At 36.7% G+C, this 25,503-nt stretch overlaps 1 protein-coding gene across 2 annotated transcripts in view; it reads left to right on the top strand.

Moving 5' to 3' along the window:
* LOC145678399 (ubiquitin-conjugating enzyme E2 R2) overlaps positions 1–25,503 on the top strand; it is a 175,075-nt gene that overhangs the window by 92,768 nt on the left and 56,804 nt on the right. For both annotated transcript variants that reach the window (XM_081748485.1, XM_081748484.1), the window contains one exon: positions 8,280–8,377. In XM_081748485.1, coding sequence (XP_081604611.1) covers positions 8,280–8,377 — 98 coding nt within the window. The remainder of the gene's footprint in view (positions 1–8,279; positions 8,378–25,503) is intronic.

Genomic DNA, 25,503 nt, shown 5'->3' with positions numbered 1-25,503 from the left:
ACAAGTCCTTTTCTACGTCTTGGCACCCTAAAGGTTGTTGCCTTCAAAGAGAGAGAGAGAGAGAGAGAGAGAGAGAGAGAGAGAGAGAGAGAGAGAGAGAGAGAGAGAAATAACTTAAGTCCATTGCCCTTCCATGTTTAAATAAATAAATTTATGTAAATAACTGTTTCGTTTTATTATTATTATTATTATTATAGTAATAAATTTCTTAGGAAGTTGACTGCCATATGTATGCACACGGCTCTCCTGTGCAGTGCCTCGTATGATTTTCCGTACACAAACTATATATTCCAAGTTTGTTGTGTTCGTTCTATAAGTGTTTGTAATTAGATGCATAGACCTATGGCGTAGAAGTCAAAATTTCATGTCCACGCTACGTATATGCAAAACCATAAACAAAGAAATTTATGAACAAAGACATTTATGGCGCTAAAACAAAGGGCAAAAATAAAGAATTACTGGCGGATTGTTGCCCGTAGTGCACAGGTGATAACGGTTAACAGCGTTTTAATTAAGGACGAATTTAACTTATAGTGCACAGTAAGGAAGGCTCAGGCTTATAGTGTACAGGAATTTAACTTATAGTGTACAGCTTGGCTAGGATCGTTACAATATGGACCCCCGTGAAATGCACTGCAAACCTGTCCGCAAGCCTCCCGTAACGTTCAACAGACATTGGTATTGTCCGTTCATTCTAGGATGGAAAGTTGTTTACAAACAACAATTGTAGTGCGAGCCTTAACACCTTGCGTCTCACCCCTACATGGTTAATTCATGGTTGCCAGGCACATGAATCGCCGTACCGAAAGTACCTACTTCTGCACAGTCATAGAACAATTATTATTACTACATAAATTGCTGCTTTTGAGATGACTGAGATATTAACGTTATGACAAATCGAGTTAGTTATTATGTAATACAATCTTACATATAATGCACACTCAATTTTGTACAAGTGAACTTGTTCGAAAGTGTGCGAAAAACTTGTACACCTGGCAATATTGGAAGCATGCAGTTTGTATTGTAAACAATAAACAGAGAGAACGAAGACCGTTAGGTTCGCTGAACAGCATTGTTTTCATGATAAGGCGACAGAAACATATTGTACTGATTGTAAACAGGGGCTGGGAATTTCGATGCAAGTATAGGTGGAAATATTCTCGCCACATTATTGCCTGTTGGTGAAGGTTTGCAATGTTGCGAACTGCCAAGTCTATAATTTCATACTAATTGAACGAGCTTTGAGGATTAGTATGATGCAATAATTATAAATACTAACAACCATAGACAAAGTATTAGGGAATCAAGCATGCTGCTGTAAGAAGAATATAATACACATTGAATTACGTGTTCAAAGTACACTATAAAGCGAATTTTAACATGTAAACATTTTAAAGCAGTACGCATTTACCCTGTTTGGGTGTCCTTACCAGACACTGTCCAACACAAAAAAGGCATTAAAATAGGTAGATGAGGGTGGGCATGAACCCCGCTCTGGCTGGTATTCCTTATTAAGGTTTTCCTCAGTCATCACGAGGTGAATTCCTAAATGGTAGCTTCTGTAAGGCAGGGGCGGATCCAGGACGGATTTGTGTGGGCGGTGGGTTTTAATACTGCTACTTAGAGCTACTTTTAAGAGTTCCAAACTCTGGGATGTGTTTTATTTAAATATATAAAATAAGAAAGTTTCCTCTCCGGGAGGGGGGGGGGCATATCCTCGATCACCCCCTGGATCCGCCACTGCTGCAAGGCCAGAATTGGGCCAAACACTGAGACCCCAGAATTGGCAGGAAATATATTACGCCAGAATATTATGTTGCCAACATTTCTACAAATATTATGGTGGTGGGTTCCGATATCCCTTTTTCGTTTATAGCTTATGTGTTTAAATTCATTATGAAGTAAATGTAAAAGTGTTTCTTTCATTCTCTTTCTTTCTTACTTCTCATCTTTCTCATCCTCGCTCTCTTTTCCTCACCTTCTTAAAATCTGAATACATCCTCCTGTAAGATTGTTTCTCTCCACGGCCCATGGTTTAAAGAGACCAACCTGATATAGTTAACTATTAGCAGAACTGTACCAATAAATTCACATTAGAGACAGCGCCGTAATTTAGATTGTTTCTGGAGGCAAGCATTAATACGTGTATTTGGGCCTCCTAGAAAAAGCTTTTTCCCTCATTTTTGGGCCCTCCTCTTTCTATCTTTCCCTTACTATTTATGTCCCCCCGGAGCCTGTGGGCCTTCCCTCACGGCAAGATCTGCGGGACCGTTACTTACCCCCCTGGTCTCCTTCCATACACGACAAATTAATTCAGGGGACAAAATTGACAAATCTCAAAACCATAAGAATAAATGTTATTTCTAGGGCCCGTAATAGTAGACGTTTTTTTACTGAAGTGGGCCCAGACTCACTTTTGTTTTATTTACCTTTTGTGCGCTGCTTTATGTAATGTAGTGAAACTATTTGATGCTTCATTCATATGGATTAAGAAAATTTTGCCTCAAAATGGGCCCCTTCGAACGGCGGGGAACCTCCCTGGGGGCAGTTGCCCCTCCCCTGCCCCACACAATTTACGGTCCCTGATTAGAGAAGAAGTAAATTGTTTCGAAATTTACGCAATTTACAAATACCAAACCCTACTAGTGCTAAAGTTGATGAGTTAGTGCCACTGTTACCACTGCGATAAGGGGAAGGACTGCTAAGATTCGCTAGTCAGGATTGTGTCAAAACACAGCGCCAAGCTACAGTAAACGGACAATATTAATGCTCATTTCAATGCAAACCTATATAGGCCTACACACTTTAATACTCAACGAAGGTATAGACTATTCATGAATTGCAGTATTAAACACTCACCCACTGTATTCTCCTAACATGTGTCCCAGCTATTACAACATTTTTTGGTATCTCAATCACTTCTTAGTAGGATAGCTTTACCTAGAGACCACTGATTAACCTGGTATTGGATGTTTCATTTTCTTCCTTATGGAGTTGATAGTCATCGGTTGGACATTCACACGCAAATATCTAATATTAACAACGTTTCTTCTATAATTTCGTAATATTATATTATTTCTTTGTATTATTCATTAGCTTGGTTAGGCTTGTTTAAACACTTTTCTCTTTGCACCTACTTATTACCTATACCTTAACTTTGGATAAAAATACACTAGCTCTCAGCGGGAATCAAATCCAGAACCAACGCACTTGAACAATTTGGCCACAACAAGGCACATTTAAAAAGATGTTTCGATTTGGCTGGGAAATTTGTGATTAGGTATAACATTTAAAAATATATTTAAGAATGGGTACGGATGAAACGCACTGAATTTCTTTTCTCGAATTTCTTAAACTGACAGTTACGCTGCAGCTATTATTGAAACATTTATTTGGGAAATGCGAATAAAATAATGAGTTTTGGAAAACTTTGTTCGAAGCAACTTACGTCCAAAAGTAAAGTACCCATTGGTCATATTTCTGTTAGAAATAACTTATGCCATATATTAGAATTATTAAGGAAATAATTGTATGTGAACTATGAGCAAAAGCATCTGAGTACTTTCTGAGAAAATCGTCAAAAAAGTCTTCCCCAAGAGTAAAATATTCCTTGTATATCTTCTCAGGACAAACGAGTTATGCTATTTATGAAATACGAACAAAATTGCCTGAGTAGTTCTCGACAAAATAGTAAGGTAAAATTTACTCCGAAAAGTAATATACTATTTCTAACTTTTTAGGATGATGGAATTATACCATATCGTTAGGTTATTTATGTAACATTTATGAAATATGAACAAAATTGCGTCAGGCGTTAACGGAAAAATCGTCGAAGAAGAGTAAACTAAGAGTAAACTACCCCTTCTGAATGTTTACAGGATGAATGAGTTGTGTCATATTGTTAGGTTATTAATGCTACATTTATTTATGAAATGTGATTGAGAAAATTGTTCGAAAAAACGCATCCCACACAGTAAATTACACCTTATTAATTTTTTCAGAGCAATGATTCATACTACGGTGAAGGGTTATTAATAAAATATATATTTGTAAAAAAAAAAAAAAAAAAAAAAAAGCAAAACCTTTACAGCTGTTTTTGAGACAATTTAATTATTTTAAATTTTCATCCTTCAGTAAACTACCCTTATTTTTAGGTGTTGGAAGATATAGAATTCGAAACGATAAAGTGTTATAAAAACTTCATGTCTAGAATTCGGTCCAGATGCGTCGAATAGTATGGCCTCTATTTGAATGCATGTGAAAGCGTGACAAACCGACAGACGAACAGATGGACAGACATGAAAATCACTTTTTCGATATGTAGGGACGTCAAACTCGAATCCATTGAAATCCCGAATTGGATTTTTATCACTATCCCTACAATTTCTTCTTTCGTCGCTCGAACGTGAAAACGAATAGGAATACAACGATACGTAAGGTAATAATTTGTAATCCCCAAAATTTAATGATTTACGTTTAATGTGTTGCCATGCTAGAAAAAAAAGCTTTATGCCTGTTTGTTATATCATTTTTTCACGCTGGTATATAATGTAGAAATATGGTATGGTTATCGTTCATAATCATGCTATTTTTTTGGAAATATTCGTGTTCCGCATACATAGATCTGTATAATTTAATTTCATTCAACGAAAGCATAGACTTATGATTGCATTTCTTGCACTTGTGGATGTGAAAAAAAAAAAAAAAAAAAAAGATTGGGGAAAAAGCCAATACTCTCAAAAGAAAAAAAAACACAAGCACATACACACACAAACGAAAATTTGACCTCAGCTTTTTCCTTTCTTCCTTTTTTTCATGAAAAAAAAAAGCCATTCTAACATTCGATGTAACAAGAAGTAAGACTGGAAAGACTGTCAAGGCCGCGTATGTTCTTTTACCAGTTGCTGACACATAAATCCGAAGTGAGCTGCCTGCTGTTCAAGAGGTGTAACATACAAGACCATAAACTGAAAACAACCACTGTCTCCAATAGTACACGTATTCTAATACTGAATAAATACGTCGACTAAAGAATACTATCAATAAGTTATTTCCTTATTATATTGTTTCGGTTCTTATTAACATCAAAATTATACACTTCCTATAATGTTTTGTAAGAAAAAAAATATATATGGAATGGGATGGGATTCTATCTCGTGTCAAAATAATAAAATAACTGCTAGTCCGCCACTCTATCCACCTAACCACGGAGACTGCGTTTTGCTTGCTCTCTTTTCCTTAACAAATAATAGCTCATAACCATGGAGCGTATCGCTTCGAACCTTAAGATAAGAGTCTTCTGTTTAATTCTATATTTTCGTACGACATCTTAGTTACAGGAGCTAATCTATATTTGGCAAACCATCTAGACACTAGGTTTAAACCAATAAATTCAATATTCTACTCCACTTTCCAGTTCTTTCCGCCAGCTGGTTCACTGCCTATTGTCAATTTCCCTTCGCAATTGTGCTATGCTACTGAAAAATCCCTCTTAAGCATGATTGCCAGTATACACAAAACCGAGCGTAATTTTGATTTTTGCTTATATTTTTATTTTATTATATTTTTTGGAAATATCTCCTTAGATGGATAGCTTTCTATTTCCACATATTAATAACTGAATTTTACTCATAAACGTGAGGAAAATGGAATAAATGCGATAAATCATGAGTGACAGTATACGCGTTTTGCGCATGTGGGTACAATACTACTAGTACTACTATCACTGATCATAATATGATAATTATTTCTTTTATTAATGGACAGTATATGAGTAGGGATGTACCGATATATCGGTATCGGTGATATCGGCCACTTTTGGGAGTATCAGTATCGGCAAATGGACACCGTATTTTCAGTTTGTTTAGTATTAACAGTGACACTTACATTTCATCGATTTCTTTATGCATCTGTACACCTTTGATTTACACTACTCGTACTCAATAGCTATTTTTAACCCCTCCCTGCCAAAATACTGGTAAAGAAAAGCCAAAGGTCGTCAGTCAAGATCATGGCCGCCCGAAGAAAATTTTCTAGGGAGGGCCATTTCCATGGTTTGCTATATACACTGTATTACGTCTGGTATTTAATATATGTGGTTTGCTATATTACGTATACATTTTCATGAGCCAGGGGGACGGGCCCTACTCTGCCCTCCTCCTTGGGACGCCCATGATCAGGATAGCAGACCCGTCATTTGAATCCCAAACGAGTTAGAGGTTTCGATTCAGACGAAAATGCTATGCGAGAAACCCACAAGACGCTCACTTTGTCATTATTTTCTTCTACTTACTGGTTAAAAATAATTAGTTCTGAAGTTAATAAATAGTTTTATGGTTTTCGACTTCGCTTAAATATCCCTCTTATTTTTTCACGGTATACACAACAACACGTGGTTCATCACGCATAATTTTTTAAAGAATAAAAATTTGTAACTGTAGTACCCATTTCCATCATATGTATGCAGGGGTGGCGATTAGAGGGCAGTTTGCCTCCCCCCACTTTTTTGAAGTAATCACCTTAATGTATATTGTTTCATTTGCAAATGTAAGTTTTTGTATGTATTAATGGTTCATAGAAAAAAATGACGCAATATAATATTTGCCGTGGCGTGAGTACCTATTGGTGATTTGTCTTCCCGTGGAGTTAAGAAAGCTACATGAATTGCATTTTAATTGCCATGACAATAATTCCAGTGTACTTTCATTTCTTCTTACAAGGGCTCGATATGTTAATCAGCCATTTTGAAACTAATTGAGAGAACATTTCGCAAAACAAGAAGTGTCTCTCACAAGTTATTCTTTAATTGCACAAAAAAGTCAGCAGTTCCTAAAATGTTTTTTCTTCTTTCTAATAGTAAGGAATATTGATTAAAAATTAAGTAATAAGAATCAAATTCTACCTTTTTCAGTTGCTCACAACATTTATGATATTCCGCAGTTACAAATTGGTGGTGAAAAAAATATTTCTTTTTTTACTATCAGACACAACAATGCTCTTTTTACGGACGCAGCAAAGCCACAAGAAAAAAACAGTTGAGAATACTCGAAGAACTTTGCCAGAACGAACTTAAAAAGAATTAATTTTTTCGAAATTTATATGAAATTGTATATTACATGTATTTGATCAAATTCAATAGATAATACATTTACATATTTGGAACCTACTTATTACGGGATCTGTTGAATTATCTGTATTGAGCTCACTTTTTATCACCGTGTATATATAATATTGAAAATGAAGATATAACCAGTGGTTACCGGTTACTATTTAACAAAATATTCACCATCCTCTTAAGTATTGATCAACACCAATATCATCTCTTTATGATTTATGGTTCCCGATATATAGCTTCTTAAATCTCCCGAAATCGGAACTTTTTTGGTCTATATCTTGGGAACGGTAAGTCATAAAGATATGATATTGATGTTGATCAATACCTAAGAGGATAGTGAACATTTTGGTACCATATAGTGACCGATGGCCACTGGCCAAATCATACAATTTTCCAGACAGAATTTTAAGATGCTCATGAGCAAGGACTCAGATCTCTTCCTACACTTTCGTTGTTTGAAAGTACAAAGGGCTAGTACCTACTTGCGTTGCTCTCGTCAACTTACTTAATACAATATGAAATACGATAGACAGTATTTTAACTGAAAAAGTAGTATCCTATTAATTATACAACCTTTCGTCAAAGTGTTAGAAAGAATCAGGAAAACTAACATTGATATACAAATATTCAGATCACGTCTTGCCCCCACAACTCCCACTTTTAACGTCCAATTGCCGCCATTGTATGTATGTAATAGAGATTAGTAAATGCAATGTAACTATTAAAGTACATTATCACTATAAATATCAATCACTGACTCTTAGAATTAAGTTTACACTATGTAAGTATTTGCTGCTTTTTAGTTCATTTTATGTGAGCTGGATTAAATATAGAGGAAATATATTTTTTGTGTGTAACCTAATATGAAATTCTGCTTTTTGCCTTTGCATGTCAAATTTTGGCCTTATGTCTAATATACCGTATTACAATGTTGATCATTTCATTATTCTGAAAATTCTTGATAATATATAAGAAATGTGTCCAAAAGTATCAGTATTGGCCTCTTCAGTTTCGGGTATCGGTGAAAAAGTGGTATCGGTACATCCCTATGTATGAGGAGTTAACTATACCAAAATTCCATTTCACTACTATTTCTGCGATACACATTCGTGGATTTAAAGTATATAGTTACGATTTAGGTTATTTTTTTTCCTGTCTTTTTCAGAATGGTGATTTGTGCATCTCTATACTTCATCCGCCAGTTGATGATCCACAAAGTGGAGAATTGCCTTGTGAAAGGTGGAATCCTACTCAAAATGTAAGGTACGTTGAATCACAATGATGGCAGGATAATAGTTTTCTAAAGACTGTTTATTTAGTTTTATACAAGAACTTTATAGTGTTAAGTCCTGGTGGTTATAATACACAAGAAGACTGCGGCATACTGCTTTTAACTAGATAATATGTTAGGAAATTATTTTCCATCGCGGTTTTCTGCTTCGTGGACCAGAGTTCGCTATATCTTATTCAAATATCTCCTGTTTGCTTCAAAAAGCACAAAGGTACGCATGTACACCGATGCATATTTTACGATAAATAACTGCAGGTATTTCTAAGAAGAAAGTTATTTCAATGGTACTGCAGTGTATATGAACGTAAATCAACTTAACCCTGCCAATTCTCCAAGTAGGTTAGTTGCAGTGGAATTCTCTTATATGGTGTTCATGACATAATTAATCTAGGATCTTTTCCTTCACAGATCATTGTAATTGGCTCTCTCGTTAACAAGTCCCACTGATCCGACTTATGGTAATACCGTTATCTTGGAAAAATGGCGGACGAAGAAGCACGTTCTATCTGGTTTTTGGCCAGTTTCTGAAACTCAGTTTTAGAAGGAAACTGAACTGGACGAATTTGAAAGAACAGAAAACTTCCTGTCAATTTTAATATTTTCCCGAAAATTTTCCAGTCTCTAAAAATAATCATGTACCGGAAAATTGTATTGAAAGCCGCCTGAAAATTAAGTTCAATCAGAACACTGAAGTCTTAAGAATTAATGTCCACTATTTATCTCGAAATCATGTTAGTATTCTGAAAGGTGGATTTTAAAATATTTCTTGTCTCTGGAAATGTTTTCCCATTGAACTTCCTGATGCCTATATTTTGTTTAATTAAAAAAAAAAAAAAAAAAAAAAAAAAAAAAAAAAAAAAAAACCAACGCGAACGCTGTTTGCGGTGTTTCTGTGTTCATAATGTTCGTATGACCCTGTCGTTAATCAGAGCTGTAGCTTGTTCAGGATGCCTGTTGGTCACGAAAGTCGCGAAAAAGTCACGAAATCAGAACACAGACATGAAAGGCAAGAAATTAAGCTTTCGGGTCACGATTTTTTTTATCTATACAAATATAAGTACAGACTTGAAACTTTTGTTATACAAAACATTAAAATTCACCACCAAAAATATCTATCGTCAGCTCTGGATGTTGCCAAATTGCAAGCGAAGTACGCTTCTATCTCATACATAAAAATTCGGCCTAATTTGCACCCAGATTAGCTCTTGAGGATGTTACGAAATTTTATGGTTTGGTAAAGAAAAGTTCACGAAGAAGTCATGAAATTCTGGAATTTTAGTAGACACCCTATTGTCTCCCACACTTTTTTTTTTTAAGTAGGCTTTCCAATCATCCTATATTTCCTATTTTTTCTGTATATTTGCATCTCTTCCTACAAACTATATTTCCTACGTTTTTACGAAACCTTCTATATTTTTGTGACATAGCTATTCCACTTGCGAAAATAACATAACGAAGTTGTGGGTGATCGGAGAGCCTTTTGTCTCCACAGTAGGATGAATGAATGGAGATTCTTCTGTGTTTCGGGCTTTCCTGCTTATTGTCTAAAGATAATTACACCAAAGAATATACAGTTAGCGCTAAAAGTACTCATACACCTACAAAATGGAACGAAGTGTGTTAAGAAATGCGAAGCAAAAGGGTATATCAAAGGAAGTTTCAAATCAAGGTATATCAAAGGAATTGTCTCTGAAGAAATTAAATGAAATGCACAAAACCGTACAGAAAGAAATGGAAGTAGCTACTAGATTGATGAAAACTGCTCATACAAAATTATCTTTTGCGCTATCAAAAAGGACACGGTTTACGTTAGTGTTGCCTAGGCAATGATCCAGACCGTATCCTTGAAGATAAATGAACTACAGAAAATTCAAAACGAGCAGAACAAAGAGAAACGGAAGATGTCAAATAAGCATATTCAGGCACTGAAGAAAATGAAAGGGTAATTGATTTCCTTAGATGCACTAAGTTCTGTGAGCAATTGTGTATTTAGATACTTAACAAACCAACTCTTTGTATCAGGTGGTTTGTGATTTTTTAATGAATTTTATTGATTTTTACAACTTATGTATATTATTTTTTAAAAAAAGAAAGAAATTAACATAGAAATGATAGGATCTTGCAAGTGATGAAATTATTCATACTTTGGAGGCGTATACTTACAAACACTGATTTTCTCATGCATATCCTTTTTACACTTTTCTTACGGTCGTAGCTTAGTACTGGTAAGCTACGTACGAAAACACTAAGAAATTCTTATAAATTTTTGCTACGAAATAATACCCATTTAATTATATTTAGAGTAGAATGTATGTTCATATAACAATTCGTGTATTTTCCATGTGTTTTTTATTTCTACCTATTGAGTAATTGAAATGTTCCTTTTCCACAGCATCACTAAACCACCTATTTTTTTCGCCGTGATTTCCTATATTTTTTCATTAGCATTGGAAAGCCTGAAAAAGAGAAAAGGAAAAAAGAAAACATGGTCACATAGCTCGAAAACGTCGTCAAGGCGACACAGCGTACACGCAGTTCAAGTATGCTCTCCTCGAAAATATCCCAAGGACAGCGCTTGCTCCATGCCTCAGAAATTTATTCTTTACAGTCGGCCCATCAAACAATTCCATTTCACTTCTCTTCCAAGTAGCAATTGTTGACCGCAAGAAAATTTGAAATAAGTTTGCAGTAAGATTAGGAAGTGTTGTTGCGTCATTGAAGTTTACTGCATTTGAAAGACTCAATAATCACTCTAAATTAAAATGGGAATGCGAATTTAGTCGAAGTATGGAATTGATGTAAGTTACTGCGTTTCTTATTGGCTGGTGCAGTAACGATGAAATACTTTGGGATGCGGCTATTGAGACATGATGTTTTATGATATAACTAGTTGCTGTGGATAAGCAATATAAGGATCTTTTTGATACCTTAAATGGTACCTTCGTGTAATGGAATCATTTACTCTCAAATCTTCATAATGTTTTGTAAATAATTTTGTTTTCTAAGGACTCATTTATTGTGAATTGAAAATCGCTTTCCCCGCTGCATATTTTATATAATGCAAACTATATATTGGGATAATTTATACATACAAGTAATAATGGCGGAAGCTGATCGAACTTCTGTGCCTTTGGGTCCCTGATGTAGGGGCCATGGCAAGTAGTGCATACGACCACCCCCTTGAAATTTTGGCAGGGATATCTTGGCCTACTCCCTAAATTTTGGCAGGGGTACCTACGACCGCCCCGTTACATTTTGGAAATTGCAAAATTTAAAAATTTATGGTAGTATAGGACTAGGGTATGCATCTCTGTAAGTTTGGGTAGTCCATTTAGTTTTCTTTCATGAGTACAACATTTCCAAATATTCAAATATCGGTAGTTTTTGACCTAATTTATTCCCTTCTATGAGGCCTTATGACCTTACATGTTTATATGGGCGTGTACAGGGGTTCATTCCCTTTCATAAGAGATACGTATATTGATGCACCTCTCTAAAAACTTGGGAGTGGTACTTAGGACCACCCCTTAAAGTTGGGAATTTTCAAAATACAAAAATTGGTAAATATTTCCTAGGACCCTAATATATATCATTGTAAATTTGGGTACTCCATCTCGTTCCGTTTCATGGGTATAAAATTGCTAAAACTTATTACGACCACGTGTTCGCCACAAGGTTGGTTTTGATCTAATTTATTCCTTTTGATGAGGGTTTTATTACCTTATATCATTTTGTGGATCTGTATAGGAGTCCATTTTCATTCATAGTGCATGGGTACATTGATTTACCCCTCCTAAAATTTGGGAGGGGTACGTAGGACCACCCTTTAAATTTGGAAAAACCAAAAAACAAGAATTGTAAATGTTCTCTAGGACCCTAATATATACCAGTAAAAAGTTGGGTGGTCCAACTCTTTTCCTTTCATAGGTGTAAAATTGTCAAGTATTAGTACGGTCACGTGTTCGCCACGAGCTTGGTTATTGACCTAATTTATCTCCTGTGATGAGGCTTTATTACATTATATGATTAAATGAATGAGTACAGGGTTCATTATCTTTCATAATACATGGGTATATTGACAGACCCATCTTCAATTTGGGGAGGGGTACATTGGCTCACCCCTTAAATTTGTGAATTGTTAAAAAGCAAAATTTAATAAATGTTTGTTAGACCCGATTGTAAATTTGGGGAATTCAGCTTTCTTTCCTTTAGTGGTAAATAATTGCCAAATATTTGTAAAAGAAAATGTTCGTCATGTCTGTTAATTAACCTATTTTTTCTTTTTTGTTTTATTGCCTTATATGGTTAAATGAGAGAGATTAGGGGTCCTGGACGTGGGCACATATTGCTCATCTCTTAAATTTTGGGAGTACTTAAGAACACCCCTTAAATTTGGAAATTGTTAAAAAAATGAAACTAGGTAAATGTTCTTTACGACCCAAATATACATTTCATTGGTCGTGATTATTCCCCCTTATGGGTAATATATAGGGTGGAAGGGAACAAGACCGAAAAACTTCGGGAGGCGATTCTACAGCTAAAATGAAGTAAGAAAAGTTCCAATAAATATAGATCCAACGTGGCGGCGTTTTCAATCAGCAGCAGTGCGACGCTTCGCCGGCCTCCGTCTTCTAAGTGCAATATCTGCCGAACAAAGAGATCGTTCGTTGTTGTTGACGTCGGGTCATAAGAATGTAAAGAAATCCCCAACTGCATCTCATTTGGTAAATCCCGTTCTCCTTTTGGGGGAGTCCCCTTGTGCAGTTCGCTTTGTCGCTTTCTGTTTGTGCGATTATTTGGTAGAGTATGACTTCCTTTACATTCTTTTGACCCTACGCACAGTGGTTCCGATCACGAATCTAGCGGGACAAAATTAAGAACAGCACATCATACATGAGCGACAACTAGCATTTCCGTGAGACATAAGCCCGGATGTTGTCCATAAACTTGCTCTAGAGTGAACCAAAAATGCAAACCCTTTTATCTGTAGAATATATTGACAAATAATTGTACAGTGGATACTGATGTTTCCAGTATGTGAACAACAGGGAAGAACCACCTGATAGTTGCATAGAATGTTGAAATCTGTTATAAACAAGTGAAAGTCTGTGAACTGACTCTACGTCGAAAATAACACACACACAATCTGAAAACCATATGAAAGACACAAACAAAGATACCAAATGGAAATAGACTAGTTGTTCACTGTCCATTATCTTCATCAACAATAGCGTCAGCAGAAGTATTGGTGTCATCGATATCACATTCTGGATCTTGAAGTAGTTGCAGTGCCGCAGGAGGTACACTGGTACGTCTCTTCACACGTTTCATTCGAAGAAAGCTGACAATCGGGTTTGAAGAAATCAAGAGTGTGTTTATCACATCCGTCATTGTATCACAGCTAAAAAATTTACGCGTATGATGCTCCCCGAAATACTTAGTCCTTATTTCGGGCTTCTTGCGCTTCCTCTGACATCATTCCAATAGGAAGTACGGCCTCTGTTATCAACTGTACGCCATGAATAAGTATCTTATGCACGCTTTGTGGCTTATAATACCAAGGATACTTCTGGACGTATAAGTCTGCTATGTCGGAACAGTATTTTTTACTCAGCAATGTTATTGCACTACCCACAGGCGATTGCTTTCAGAATAGTTGTAAAGCACCGAATCAGTTCATCTACGCCAGCAATAGCAGACACTAAACCTGGATCCGCGGACTATTTCCATCATTGGTCGTACTAAAACCCGGTTTTGGTAAATCGACAAGAAGTCCCATTTAGTTGCGAAAGCGCTGTTGGATGAATCGTTTTCTGTCGTCAACTTTAGATTTGTTTTCCTCCCATACTTGCCCCTATTGAATATCTAAGCGGTATCCAATATGGAGGATGCATTCGAAATACTTAATCCACGCGTGAAGGCTGGATACGCCCAGAGTCAATGCTGTCGCATTTGGATGTTTTGTCCGAATAAGGGGCAGATTGTTCATCTGAGAAGGGGTTACTCCACATACACGACAATATTGAGTTGCTTTAATTGGAAAGCACGCTACAAGTCTTTTCGTCTATCATCGTGAGAGCGAGTTTGACTCAAGAATTATACGTCCATCTAAGTGTACCACCGTAGGAGAGAGGGCATTGCTTTGAGTTTTGATGTCAGTTTCACTTTTTATTAACTCCGGACCCTCCTTCTTCAGAGTCACTTCGATGGACCGACAGAATTTTGTCGACGAAGGCAAAGGATTCTTCCATAATATTAGCTTCGTCTCTGAAGTGGAACTACTTCCAGTAGCAGAAGCTGTAGTCATCTGCAGTGGTACAATCCGCGGCAAAAAACCTGCAACATGAGGATGTAAGTTTATTGTGAAACTACGCCTAACAGCACAGGGAATGAACATAACCTCTAAGTGGAACGAATCACGCCAGATAAACCTCGGCCTCCTCCCGTGCACACTTATTTTGGAGCAAAAGACTTCGTCATTTCACAATAAACTTATATGCTCATGTTGCAGGTTTTTTGCCGCGGATTGTACCAGGGAAATAACAAATACATTGGAGTCATCAATATCCTGATGCATAGCCGCACTAAATTGTTTATAGTGACTTTGCCTAGAAGCACCATCACAGCCCCATTTTTCTACCAGCTAAACGATGTACAATTATGATAAATCAATGACTGTAGGTGTACCTCAGCAGAGTAGTCAGTGATCGTAAAATTCTCCGGATAGCAACGCTTTTTTGCCTCAAGAAACATATGATAATTGGGGAAGATAGCATTATGAGCGATACCTATTTGACGCATAGAGATGTACTGGACTTCTGTAAATTTTTTATCCACACAAAACGCTAATGCGTAATTTTTTTATTCACATAAAACGCTAATGCGTCGTCACATGTCATTTTAACTTTGTTTGGTGGAGACCAATACGCTTTTTCCATTTTCGTGGCTCTCTGTGAACAACTTAATACTTGCTCCACTATTTGTGTAGCATCACGCCTACTCATTTCCGCGGCAAGAACAATCTCACCAACTGTGTATGTTTCCACCGCAGGTTTCACTTTTCGTTTTTTACATTTGTCTGTACTCGTTTTGAACAATTTTCGTGGCCGATTTTGTATGTTTTATTGTCCTTCCATACGTTCTGGTTCCACAACCGTCATTTGAACATTCAGCCACTTATTATTTTGTCGCAGAAATTCTTTCCGTACATAATGACACTTGACCCACTTTCCGTGCAGCTTCTTATAAAACTCAGCACTTTTTTTTTCTGTACTTGCACAGGAATATGGTCCTCACACGTTTGCATACCATACTTGGTCAGTATATACTCACATACACGGGCTAATCTCTGACGGGCCCTCTTCATTCTGCCACACATCGAATAACTCTCGTCTTGAAATTTGGTCCACCATCACTAATTTATTATATAAACCGAAGTTCGTTATAGTTGGGTTACAAAACTCTTTTCTTTTGTACCCAAAGGGTTCATGTCCACACTGAATATTATTTCACGGTGGCCTTTTACGGCGTTTGCTATTGCTGGTCTGCAAGTTTACTGCGATCTTCATCAACTTGCACTTACTTACCATGCCTCTTGTGATGAATGCACATATACACTAAATAATGCAATGCACACGCTCACAAACGTTCACGGTACGACGAGAATGTGTGCTGTTTCATTTGGAAAAAACCCAATTCGATTCGTGAGCATCTTACGTGTTTACGCATCTTGTTTAGCGAGCACCCGCTCAGCAATTATCACGCGCTCCGACTGACTGTGATAAACATGATTTCTGAATGCTCTCACACATACCTCGTGTTTATTTCAGGAAATATGTTGTGGATCGCAGCTACACAACCCTGTAGGATTGTACCAAGACAATATTTCTGTGGTTTGGTTAATCATGTATTTTCACTTTTCTCCCGCTACATTTGTGATCGGAACCACTGTGTGACGTCAATCTCTTATTTGTTCGGCAGATATTGCACTTAGGAGAGGAGGCCGGCGAAGTGTGACAGCTGCTGCTTGAAAATGCCGCCACGTTGAACCCAGTGGCGGCTAATGTTAGTGTTGCAGCGTTGCGCAACGACCAAAGTATTTCAAGAAAAAAATATTATTATCAATAGTAGTAAAGAACAGAAAAATAATTTTTAATACTCGCATATATACACTTTAAATAACACATTTTTTACTTCTGTAACTGTCCGTTCCGTTAATCCATTTTAAAAAGCGAAAAATAATCCGTCACAGAGTCTCTAATTTATATTGTGTTGCAGCGAGCATGCAACGACCAGATTCCTTCAGCGCGGGAATTGGAGCAAATGTTAAGTGTCCTTTCCCCTATCTCAGAAGTTGAAGGGACTGGTCGTTGCAGTGCTTCTGCAACACAGCACGGTTTCCAATGAACGAGAAGGTTTTTCGCGCTAAATAAGATCTCTAAATTTTATTTCACTATCAATTAACAAATGGAATTTGTTTTTATGCATTCATATTTTTAAATTACAGGACCATACTGAAGCAAATCAATATAATGACAATTAAAAAAAGTGATTGCAGAATTACAAAATAAGAAAGAAAATATCTAGTAGAGCAGAAAACAAATGAAAGTACCCCCGCATTTACAAGTTAATTCTTAGCTTATATTGATAATGAAGGCTTCTTCCACAGTAATTTGTGATTCAAATATTAATAAGTCAGTATGTAGAATCGCCCCCCTTCCCCTTTGTGGATAGCGTAGCATTTTAGTATATACATATTTCTTTTATAAAATAAGTATATTTTATACTCTTGATAATTTCTACATAAAAGTGTATCATGGGGAACGCCACATTGAATTTGGGACTAGTTTGAAATGCTCAGGGGCGTAGCCACGAGGGGAGTCCAGCGGGTCCGTACCTCCCGAAAATTTCGAAACTTCACTAAAATTTGTTGACTTTTCTAACGAACTATACTTGTTTAACAGAGAAACGTTTGATGTAGGCTAAATATTTTATTTTACGCCTCATCATGTACTCGCTCTTTTCTTAAAAACAATGTTCTATCATTTTTTCTAAGAATATAGGTGACAGTTATTACTTACCGTCTTTTCCGATGCAGAATAAGAAAGGTATATATTGCATAGACGTATCGAACCCCTCCCAACACACATTTCTGGGTGTAAAACTGGCAATGCTGTTTGTTTTGATGTTCTTCGACTTTTACCTTCTGTTAGGTATACATGCTGATCCTACATCTGGCGAGTTTCGAGGTTTCCTTTCCAGAACATATGACATTGATAAGCATTGTTTCGCCTCATGTGGAAGTATATGGTGTTCATCTTGCATTGCGTAACAATCAAGACGGATGATTTGGAATGTAGTTTTTTCTTTTACGCACATGTGTGTATGTTGACGTATGAATATGTGATATTCGGAATTCATATACCAGTACCTCTTTTGTATCACTGTTTTGGTTTTTATTTATTAGATTTAATTTTATTGTGTGTGCTTTAATTCTGTAAATAACCTACAAATTCTGAATGAATTGTATACAGTGACTTCTGTAAATAACTTACAAAAAACATTGACTAGCTTTCAACTGAAGAAAAACTTGCAATTAAGGCTTAGACAAAACAAGCAAAGGGCAATTCAGGAGTGTGTTCGAAAAAAATCCTGTTTAAATTTACAGGATGTTTTATGGCAGTACCGTAATGTTGTTTGCACTAAATACATTTCCTCAATTTATTTTAAATTTTCCTGAATAAACTGTGAATAAAGTGTGTTCAATGGACATTTTTTATAACACTAATCTCTGCTATGAACTCTCTTCAGTCAACGCTGAAGAGGAATTCGGATCACTGTCAGGGACTGAGTTTGCTAGAATGAATCGTTCGCAACGATCTAGAAAAATATTTAGTGAATCTACAAAGCTTCTGAAATTAATATTAACTGTACCTTTGGCGTCAGCAAAAGACGAAAAGTATTTTTCTAAATGAAAAAGAATTGACCCTTTCAAGGAATTGAATGTCCCAAGAAAGGTTATCACCATTGGTTATGCTTTCCATCGAAAAAGACCTGACAATAAGAATACCCGAGTTCAACCAGCATGTATTAGATAGATTTTCTCCAATCAAAGAGAGGAGAATGAACTTACTGATTAATTAGGGTGATTAATCGGATAAAATGTTCTGCATTTTTTATTTTTTAAAAGCAGAATTTTATTTAATTTCACATGTCACACAGCATTTGCATCTAAAGTTATGCTGATTAGTCAATGAGTCCACTTTATATCTTCTCTTATTGTTCGTACTGCAACACCCGAAACCACAATCCACCGGCCGCCACTGGTTGAACCTATGTTTATTGAAACTTTCCCCATTGTTTTTAGCTGTAAAATCGCCTCCCGAAAATTTTCGGTCTTGTTCCTTTCCATTCTATCTATCTATCTATATAATAAACGTAATCAATACACCGTATCATGTGGTATGTTATTGACCTTCAAAATTTGGCGGTTTTTAATCCCCTTTTATAAGATCGTATATGACTATAGTTCTGAGGATTGGAATCAACGACATGGGTACGTGGATATCCTCCAATTTGGGGGGAAAGTTACCACTATAAGCAAAATAAATGACGCGTCTGTTTATTTGATTTTTTTTTTTTTTTTTTTAATATCTGCGTTTTCTGTATATGTCCGAAATTTCGGAAGATTTTCCCGGCAGGAAAAGTTAATAACAAACCTGTTTTAATATCACGTTTTATTTTGCCCCTCTCATTTCAGTACGCTCCCAACAAAGTAATTTCTGATAAGCAGGGCAGAAAAAATTAATAAGAAATATATTAACAGCATCCTCTCCCCCTTCATGATTAGAATATCACGTAGCATTTTTTATTCTACCGAAGTGCGGTTAGGGATAGGTAACTAAAGAAATACCTAATATATAGCGCCCCTTGATTGTTATATTACCGCTTCTTTATTTGTTCGAGGGAGCCCTACACAACCAAGGGTGACAAAAAGAATAGGAAAAGTGTCTATTGATTCTAGTGGCGGATCCAGCACGGACTCCTGGGGAGGGGGGCGGTGAAGTGTAAGATTCTTTTGATGTGAAGCTGTCACAAATTACCACTTAACTAAACTAAACATAATAGTGGGTTGAACCGGAACCCAGTCAGTTCAAATTGATGTAGAAGTTTAATTTTTGGCTTCATATTAAAGTTTTTGGTTCCAAATGAGAATTTCAGTCCGAGTGGTCAATGATCAAATCTCGGAAGACTCTTCGATGTAGAGCCTATGGCAAAAGGCAAAAATAATAAAATGCTTAAAACTTTCAAAATTTTCGTCTATTTTAAAGAAATTTTTGGCTTCATATTAAAGTATTGGTTCCAAATGACAATTTCAGTTGAAGTAGACAATGATCAAATCTCGGGGGGCTCTTCAGCATAGGGGGCTACGGCTCCTTTATGGGAAAAGGCAAAAATATGAAAATGCTTATAACCTTCGAATTTTTCCTCTATTTTAAAGAAATTACTGGCTTTCAGTCCGAGTTGACAATGATCAAATCTCGGAGGGCTGTTCAGTGAAGGGGTTTCGGCTTTATGGGACAAGATTCACGTAGTTGATATTGCAAAATTGTTTTGTCTACATCAGTGGAAACTTGCACCATTTGGTTAATTTTCTCATATTTTGCAGATTGAAATTCCAAGCAATAGTTACTTCGTAAAGCTAAAAGAAGGCACTTACTAGTTTCATTAAAATGAAATGTGTTTTATGAGAAGTTGTCATAGAGCAGACGAACGAACAGGCACCCAAACGTTGGCTGAGTCGGACGGTTAAATCTCGTTAAGCTCGCTTCAATTTTATTAATAATAATAATAAGTGATAGTGGTTGTTTTTGTCTCGTACTAGTATTTCCTGAGTAAGCCCCCTAAGTTTTTCGAGAGGAACTTTTGCGCTTCACTATCCAAAACCAACATGCTTTACTGAACGTTATACATTTGAAACCTTTATACTGAGTTGAGCTAACAAAGAAAAAGCAGACTGGCAAATGATTTTCGGGTTCATCTTTCGCGAGGTACTAATACACATTTAAAGGGTGAAAATTACGAATTGATAGAGCGAAATAGCCAGAAATAGCGGAGGAAAGGAGTCTCAAAGTTTTCGCCTCGCTGCATATATGATACGACGCGTGAAGTTAGCAAATGACGGTATGGCAGAGTGAGAAGCATTTATGACACGTGAAAACGGTCCCGGATTTGATTCCCGCTCTGGTAAGCTTTTATTTTCGTTTTTTTATTTAACCAAAAAAGTAACCAACCATTTGTAACTACAAGTAAAATATTATTTCGCCATATGTTTATAATGAATAAAGTAATAGAAAGGTTTAAATCAGTTGTAAAACCATTCAATATTTCATGTTAACTAGCAACAAAATGTAAACTATTCCATAAAATATTGATATCAAGAGTTATATTACGGTTACCACTGTTGTTGTGTAAAAGTGTTCTTGACGCTTCGTGCCTATATCTGTGGACAGTGTACGAATTAACCGGACATTTGCAAAAGGGGGTGGATTGTGCTTTAGACAATAGCATGGAAACTATGACAGTTATGGCCAGGGGCATCATGGGGGGCAGTAGGGTACAATTACTCAACCCCAAGAGCTTGAGAAATACAGATATTTTAATCGATTGTTTACTTATACTGTATACTAGTAAAAAAACGTGAAAATCTTATGTCGGTGGTGCTTTTGCCCCACCCCCTTCCCCAAGGGAAGTCGACAATGACGCTCCTCGTTATAGCATACATCCAGTATTACCAAATGGGATTTCCGTCTCATCCCTCTTGTAATTCGTACACTGTCTACAGATATAAACAGGAAGCGTCAAGAACATTTTTTTACACAACGACTGTGGTAACCATAATACAGAGGTTGTTCAGTCGACATTTGGCCAATTTCGACCTACCTAAAATTTAGAAGAATCCATGGCGCCAGGTCCGTAAGTGCTCGATGTGTTTCCCTTGGTTCCTAACAATAGCCCGACAGCGTAATTTCCACTATAATAGGCTTCTCTGAAGAACTGGGAGGGAAATCGTGTCCCATTCCCTTTGCACAGCTTTCCAGTTGTCACACGCCGTTTTCCCAAAGCCCGCTTCAGTAATCCAGATCCACAATAGTCCATAGGACTTGCATCTGGAGATTTAACAGGTACCTCATTGAAAGGTATTACCTGTATACCACTTGCCTCCTCCATCTCCCTGTAGAATGCGAGGACGATCGTGAGGTATGTGATGAGGCCTTGTCCATGTGAATGCGCACCAGATATAGGGGGTACGTATGAACGGCCGAGAGAGGGGAGATAAGTTTTTTTTAATTTATCAAATTTTTTTCATCAGGTTTTGGCGGGTATTCCTCCCCCCTTTGTGGTACACCCATAAAAATTGGTATATAAAGCTATGAAGTAGTCCCCTACATGATAGTAACCTGTATGTGTACTTGTTGTTTATAGAGGAAGAGGGGGTCATATTTGGTTAATTTTTACATTTATTTTCGGGACCATCTCATATAACAGAAGATATATTTCACTTAAGTGGTCTAGAAGCATAATTCTTGTTCGTATACATGTGTGCAGCAAAAATGACTTGCATATGGACATGGTACTATAGTTGGGGAGGGGACAGAATGTCTAATTCAATGAATGTTTTTCTGCGCATATATATATATATATATATTTTAATATTTCCTACATAAAATGAATTCATTACGCAATGGCAGCAATGGCTACCATTTCTTATATTATTATCACAAGTATGTGGCCTACACATTAGCATCATTTTGTCAGCGTAGGGTGACTGCAAGGGTTGCCAGGGTCCCGCAAAGTCAATATTTTCATATTTTTTATGATTTTTTTATGTCTGTTCTTTTTCTACGAGTACGGCGGGAATTACACGAATCTTATCTCGTTGGAATTTGTGGTCTATAAGCTTTCCAATGGTGTATAACTCATGACTGTGATAATTAGGGGGGTCACCAGAGCCCCGAACGTGAGAGTCTACCATTTTGTTAAAATCCCTGATGGGTGTCTAGAGTTTGTGTTATGCCGTAGACACTAGTCATTATTACCTACCCATGTTGCAGATAGAGATATATCTTGAAAACTGTAGGCTAGCCACTGCTCTTTTCTATGAGTTGTATTGTATTTGTCAGAGCATTTCTTCTAGCTTATGACGTGAGAACTGTTCATTATTATGGAAATGATAGTGAACAAAAAATACCCAAGTTTTGAATTTGTGAATTTCGATCTTAGAATAGTTTATAGTGTGTTTAACCTCCGTTATTCTTGGAAATTAAGAAATGTTCAAATACTTCACTTGAATTTCTGTTGGTTTAGTTATACGCACACTGATGTGCAGAATTTCGTTCAGTAATTGCTGTTATAATAAGAATATAACTCTGCTTGTAATTTACTCCATGCACAAATCCTGCTGAGGGTGGGTTGTTTGTTAGAAAATTAAATTAGCTTCTTCAATCTGATATTTTAGTTGTTTTAAACGTCCAACCAGCATCGAAAAAAAAAACATTTAAAACAATTGGTTTAAAACGTTTGAAACAAACTTAATAAAACAACAGCCCTCGTTTTAAACATGTTTTAAACATTTTGTTTTAAACATAACCCTGATTTAAACTGATGTTGCAACCATTCTTCTTGCACTGTTTTCTAATGACAGAAACACTAAAGTGGGCGTCATAAAGAGCCGCAACATAGCCTTCCCAAAACCGGTTTAGTTTGGGCGGCATTTTGGTCACAGCGGAAACCCACACATTTGGAAACAAATTGAACACAACACTCAACAATGGTCCTGTTTTGTGCGTTATTGTCGTGCGCGCGGAAAAACAACTCCGTTCCCAGGAAGCCACTGCACAACACATTGTTTTCATTCTTCCAACACTTTACCAATGGACCAAGCACGCACAATTACAGGTTTTATTACGATATAAATAAAATGGGTGGTTGTTAGTTTCCTGCTCACATATTTCGATAAAAAAATTTCATTGCTTCGTAGATACCTAGAGCAATGTTTAGATACATATTTTAGGAAAGTGCAGTTTCGTGTATATAATAATTTCATGCTAAAACACCGTGTGCGTGGGTTTTCTCGGGGTTCTCCCGTTTCCTCCCACTTTCTTCATTCCACCATTTCATTCATTACTCATTATCACCGTCTCCTTTAGCCTAACCGGCATAACCGTGGGACGTAAAACTCAAAATTTCATTTCATTTCATTTCAATTTCATGCTAGATAAAGGCTGGATAAGTTTTGATAAAATGTTTTATATGTAGTTCTCAATACTAGGCTTGCTGTTCGGGGTGAAATTCCAAGATTCAGCATTGACTAGGAGTTTTTGCTATTAATATCCCTTCTAACAATATTGGCAGTGGACAAAAGTTAGCCCGCGTTGAAGCTTTTTGCTCCTAACTTAGTTATTTTACTGTATTATTAACGAATATATTGAAAATATATTTGTCAGCAGGTACGTATGCAGGAATTTATTTCGGGAGCGGTTTATTGTGGGGGTCCGACTTCAATATTAGGATAAATTATAATATTTTTAAAAATAACCCCTAAAATTAGGCTAAATTTACAGAAAAGTTGGGATTTCAGAGAGATCCGGACCCTCTGGACCCACCCCTAAATCGTCCTTGTTTCAGTAATGTTTCCTCATTTTGAAACCCTCAGAAACTTATAAGGAATATATAAGGGAAAACGAGTTATTTTCGATAAAATATCACTTCAAGGAGACGCGACATTTTTATTGCACATGGTGGTACCCCACGTTAACAACGGCAAGAATTCCTTCCCCTTGGTTCTCTGCCATTGCGCTCTATCCAAAGGTTAGGTTTGTAAAATATTACTCCTAAGAACAAACGTGATTGGCAGATAGCAATGCTGAACGAACTCCACAGAAATGCATGCTGAACTTTCGTTTATAGCTACCCTTTGGTGATTTGCCCTCAAAGTGATAAGTCAGTTCCGTCCCTGTTCTTAAGCCGTGTTCGTATTACTTCAAGTAGTTTTGACGTATTTGTTTTCCAACCACCATAGGAACAGACAATCAGGGCAAATCATAGCATACAGTACATTTAAGCAATTATATTTGTCGTGAAATTATTACACACATTACCCAAAGACAATATATGAATCTATACATTTATTTATATAGATAAAGCAAACAGTGGAGACTACCTATCGAAAAGATAAATTAACCCTTTTAAATTCTTGCCTTTTTCGGCGTTTTTCTGGAGTCTCAGATAAGCAGCGACAGTATCATCCCTATTTACCCTAGGATCATGGTTCATACCTCATTTTTCTCAGAATGGAACAGCCTTTCAAACGGTAGCACTTACATGTCCCTATGATGTACCAGCAGAGAATTATTTGAGGGAAAATCGGGATTTTTTGCGAAAAAAAACTTCAAAGTTTGGACCCCCCTGAGGCTCTACCGGGTCTGTGCAAAAACCTCCAAAATTTGGAAAAATACTACGTAGTGTACTAATTACTTGTGACAAATTCGAATTTTCTGTCTTGAATAGTAAGGGCGGGAAAATGTTTTACCCATGTTGAGAGAGCATTAAAAAAAACGCCCAAAAATTCCCTAAAATGCAGCCTACAAATTTAAAAAAAATTCTGACACGTCCCTAATGATCGTAAAATTACGGTTCATACGTCGTTTTCAGGATGGAGTAGCCTTTCAGATGGTATCACCAGCATGTCCCTCGGACGTCCCTAAGGAGGGAAAATTGAGGAAAATAGGGATTTTTGCTGAAAATCCATTTTTTCCCGTTTTGGGGCCCTCTGGCGCGGCCCTGGGTTAACATAGAGATCTGGAAATCATTTTAAAAATATTACTTATGGTACTAATTACTTGTGCCAAATACCAATCTCCTATCTTCAATACTAAGGGCGGAAAAAATATTTTCCTCTTCTGCGAATATTTCCGAAATTTTCCAAGGATACTATACAAACTTCAAAAATTTCCTGACACGTCCCTAATTATTGTAGGATGATGATTCATACGTCGTTCGAGTAGGCTTTCCGAAAGTACCACTCAAATGTCCCTAT

Source organism: Thermobia domestica, chromosome 2, assembly GCF_964235325.1.
Source record: "Thermobia domestica chromosome 2, izTheDome1.hap1.1, whole genome shotgun sequence".
Taxonomy (NCBI): domain Eukaryota; kingdom Metazoa; phylum Arthropoda; class Insecta; order Zygentoma; family Lepismatidae; genus Thermobia; species Thermobia domestica.
This window is presented reverse-complemented; position numbering and strand designations above follow the sequence as displayed.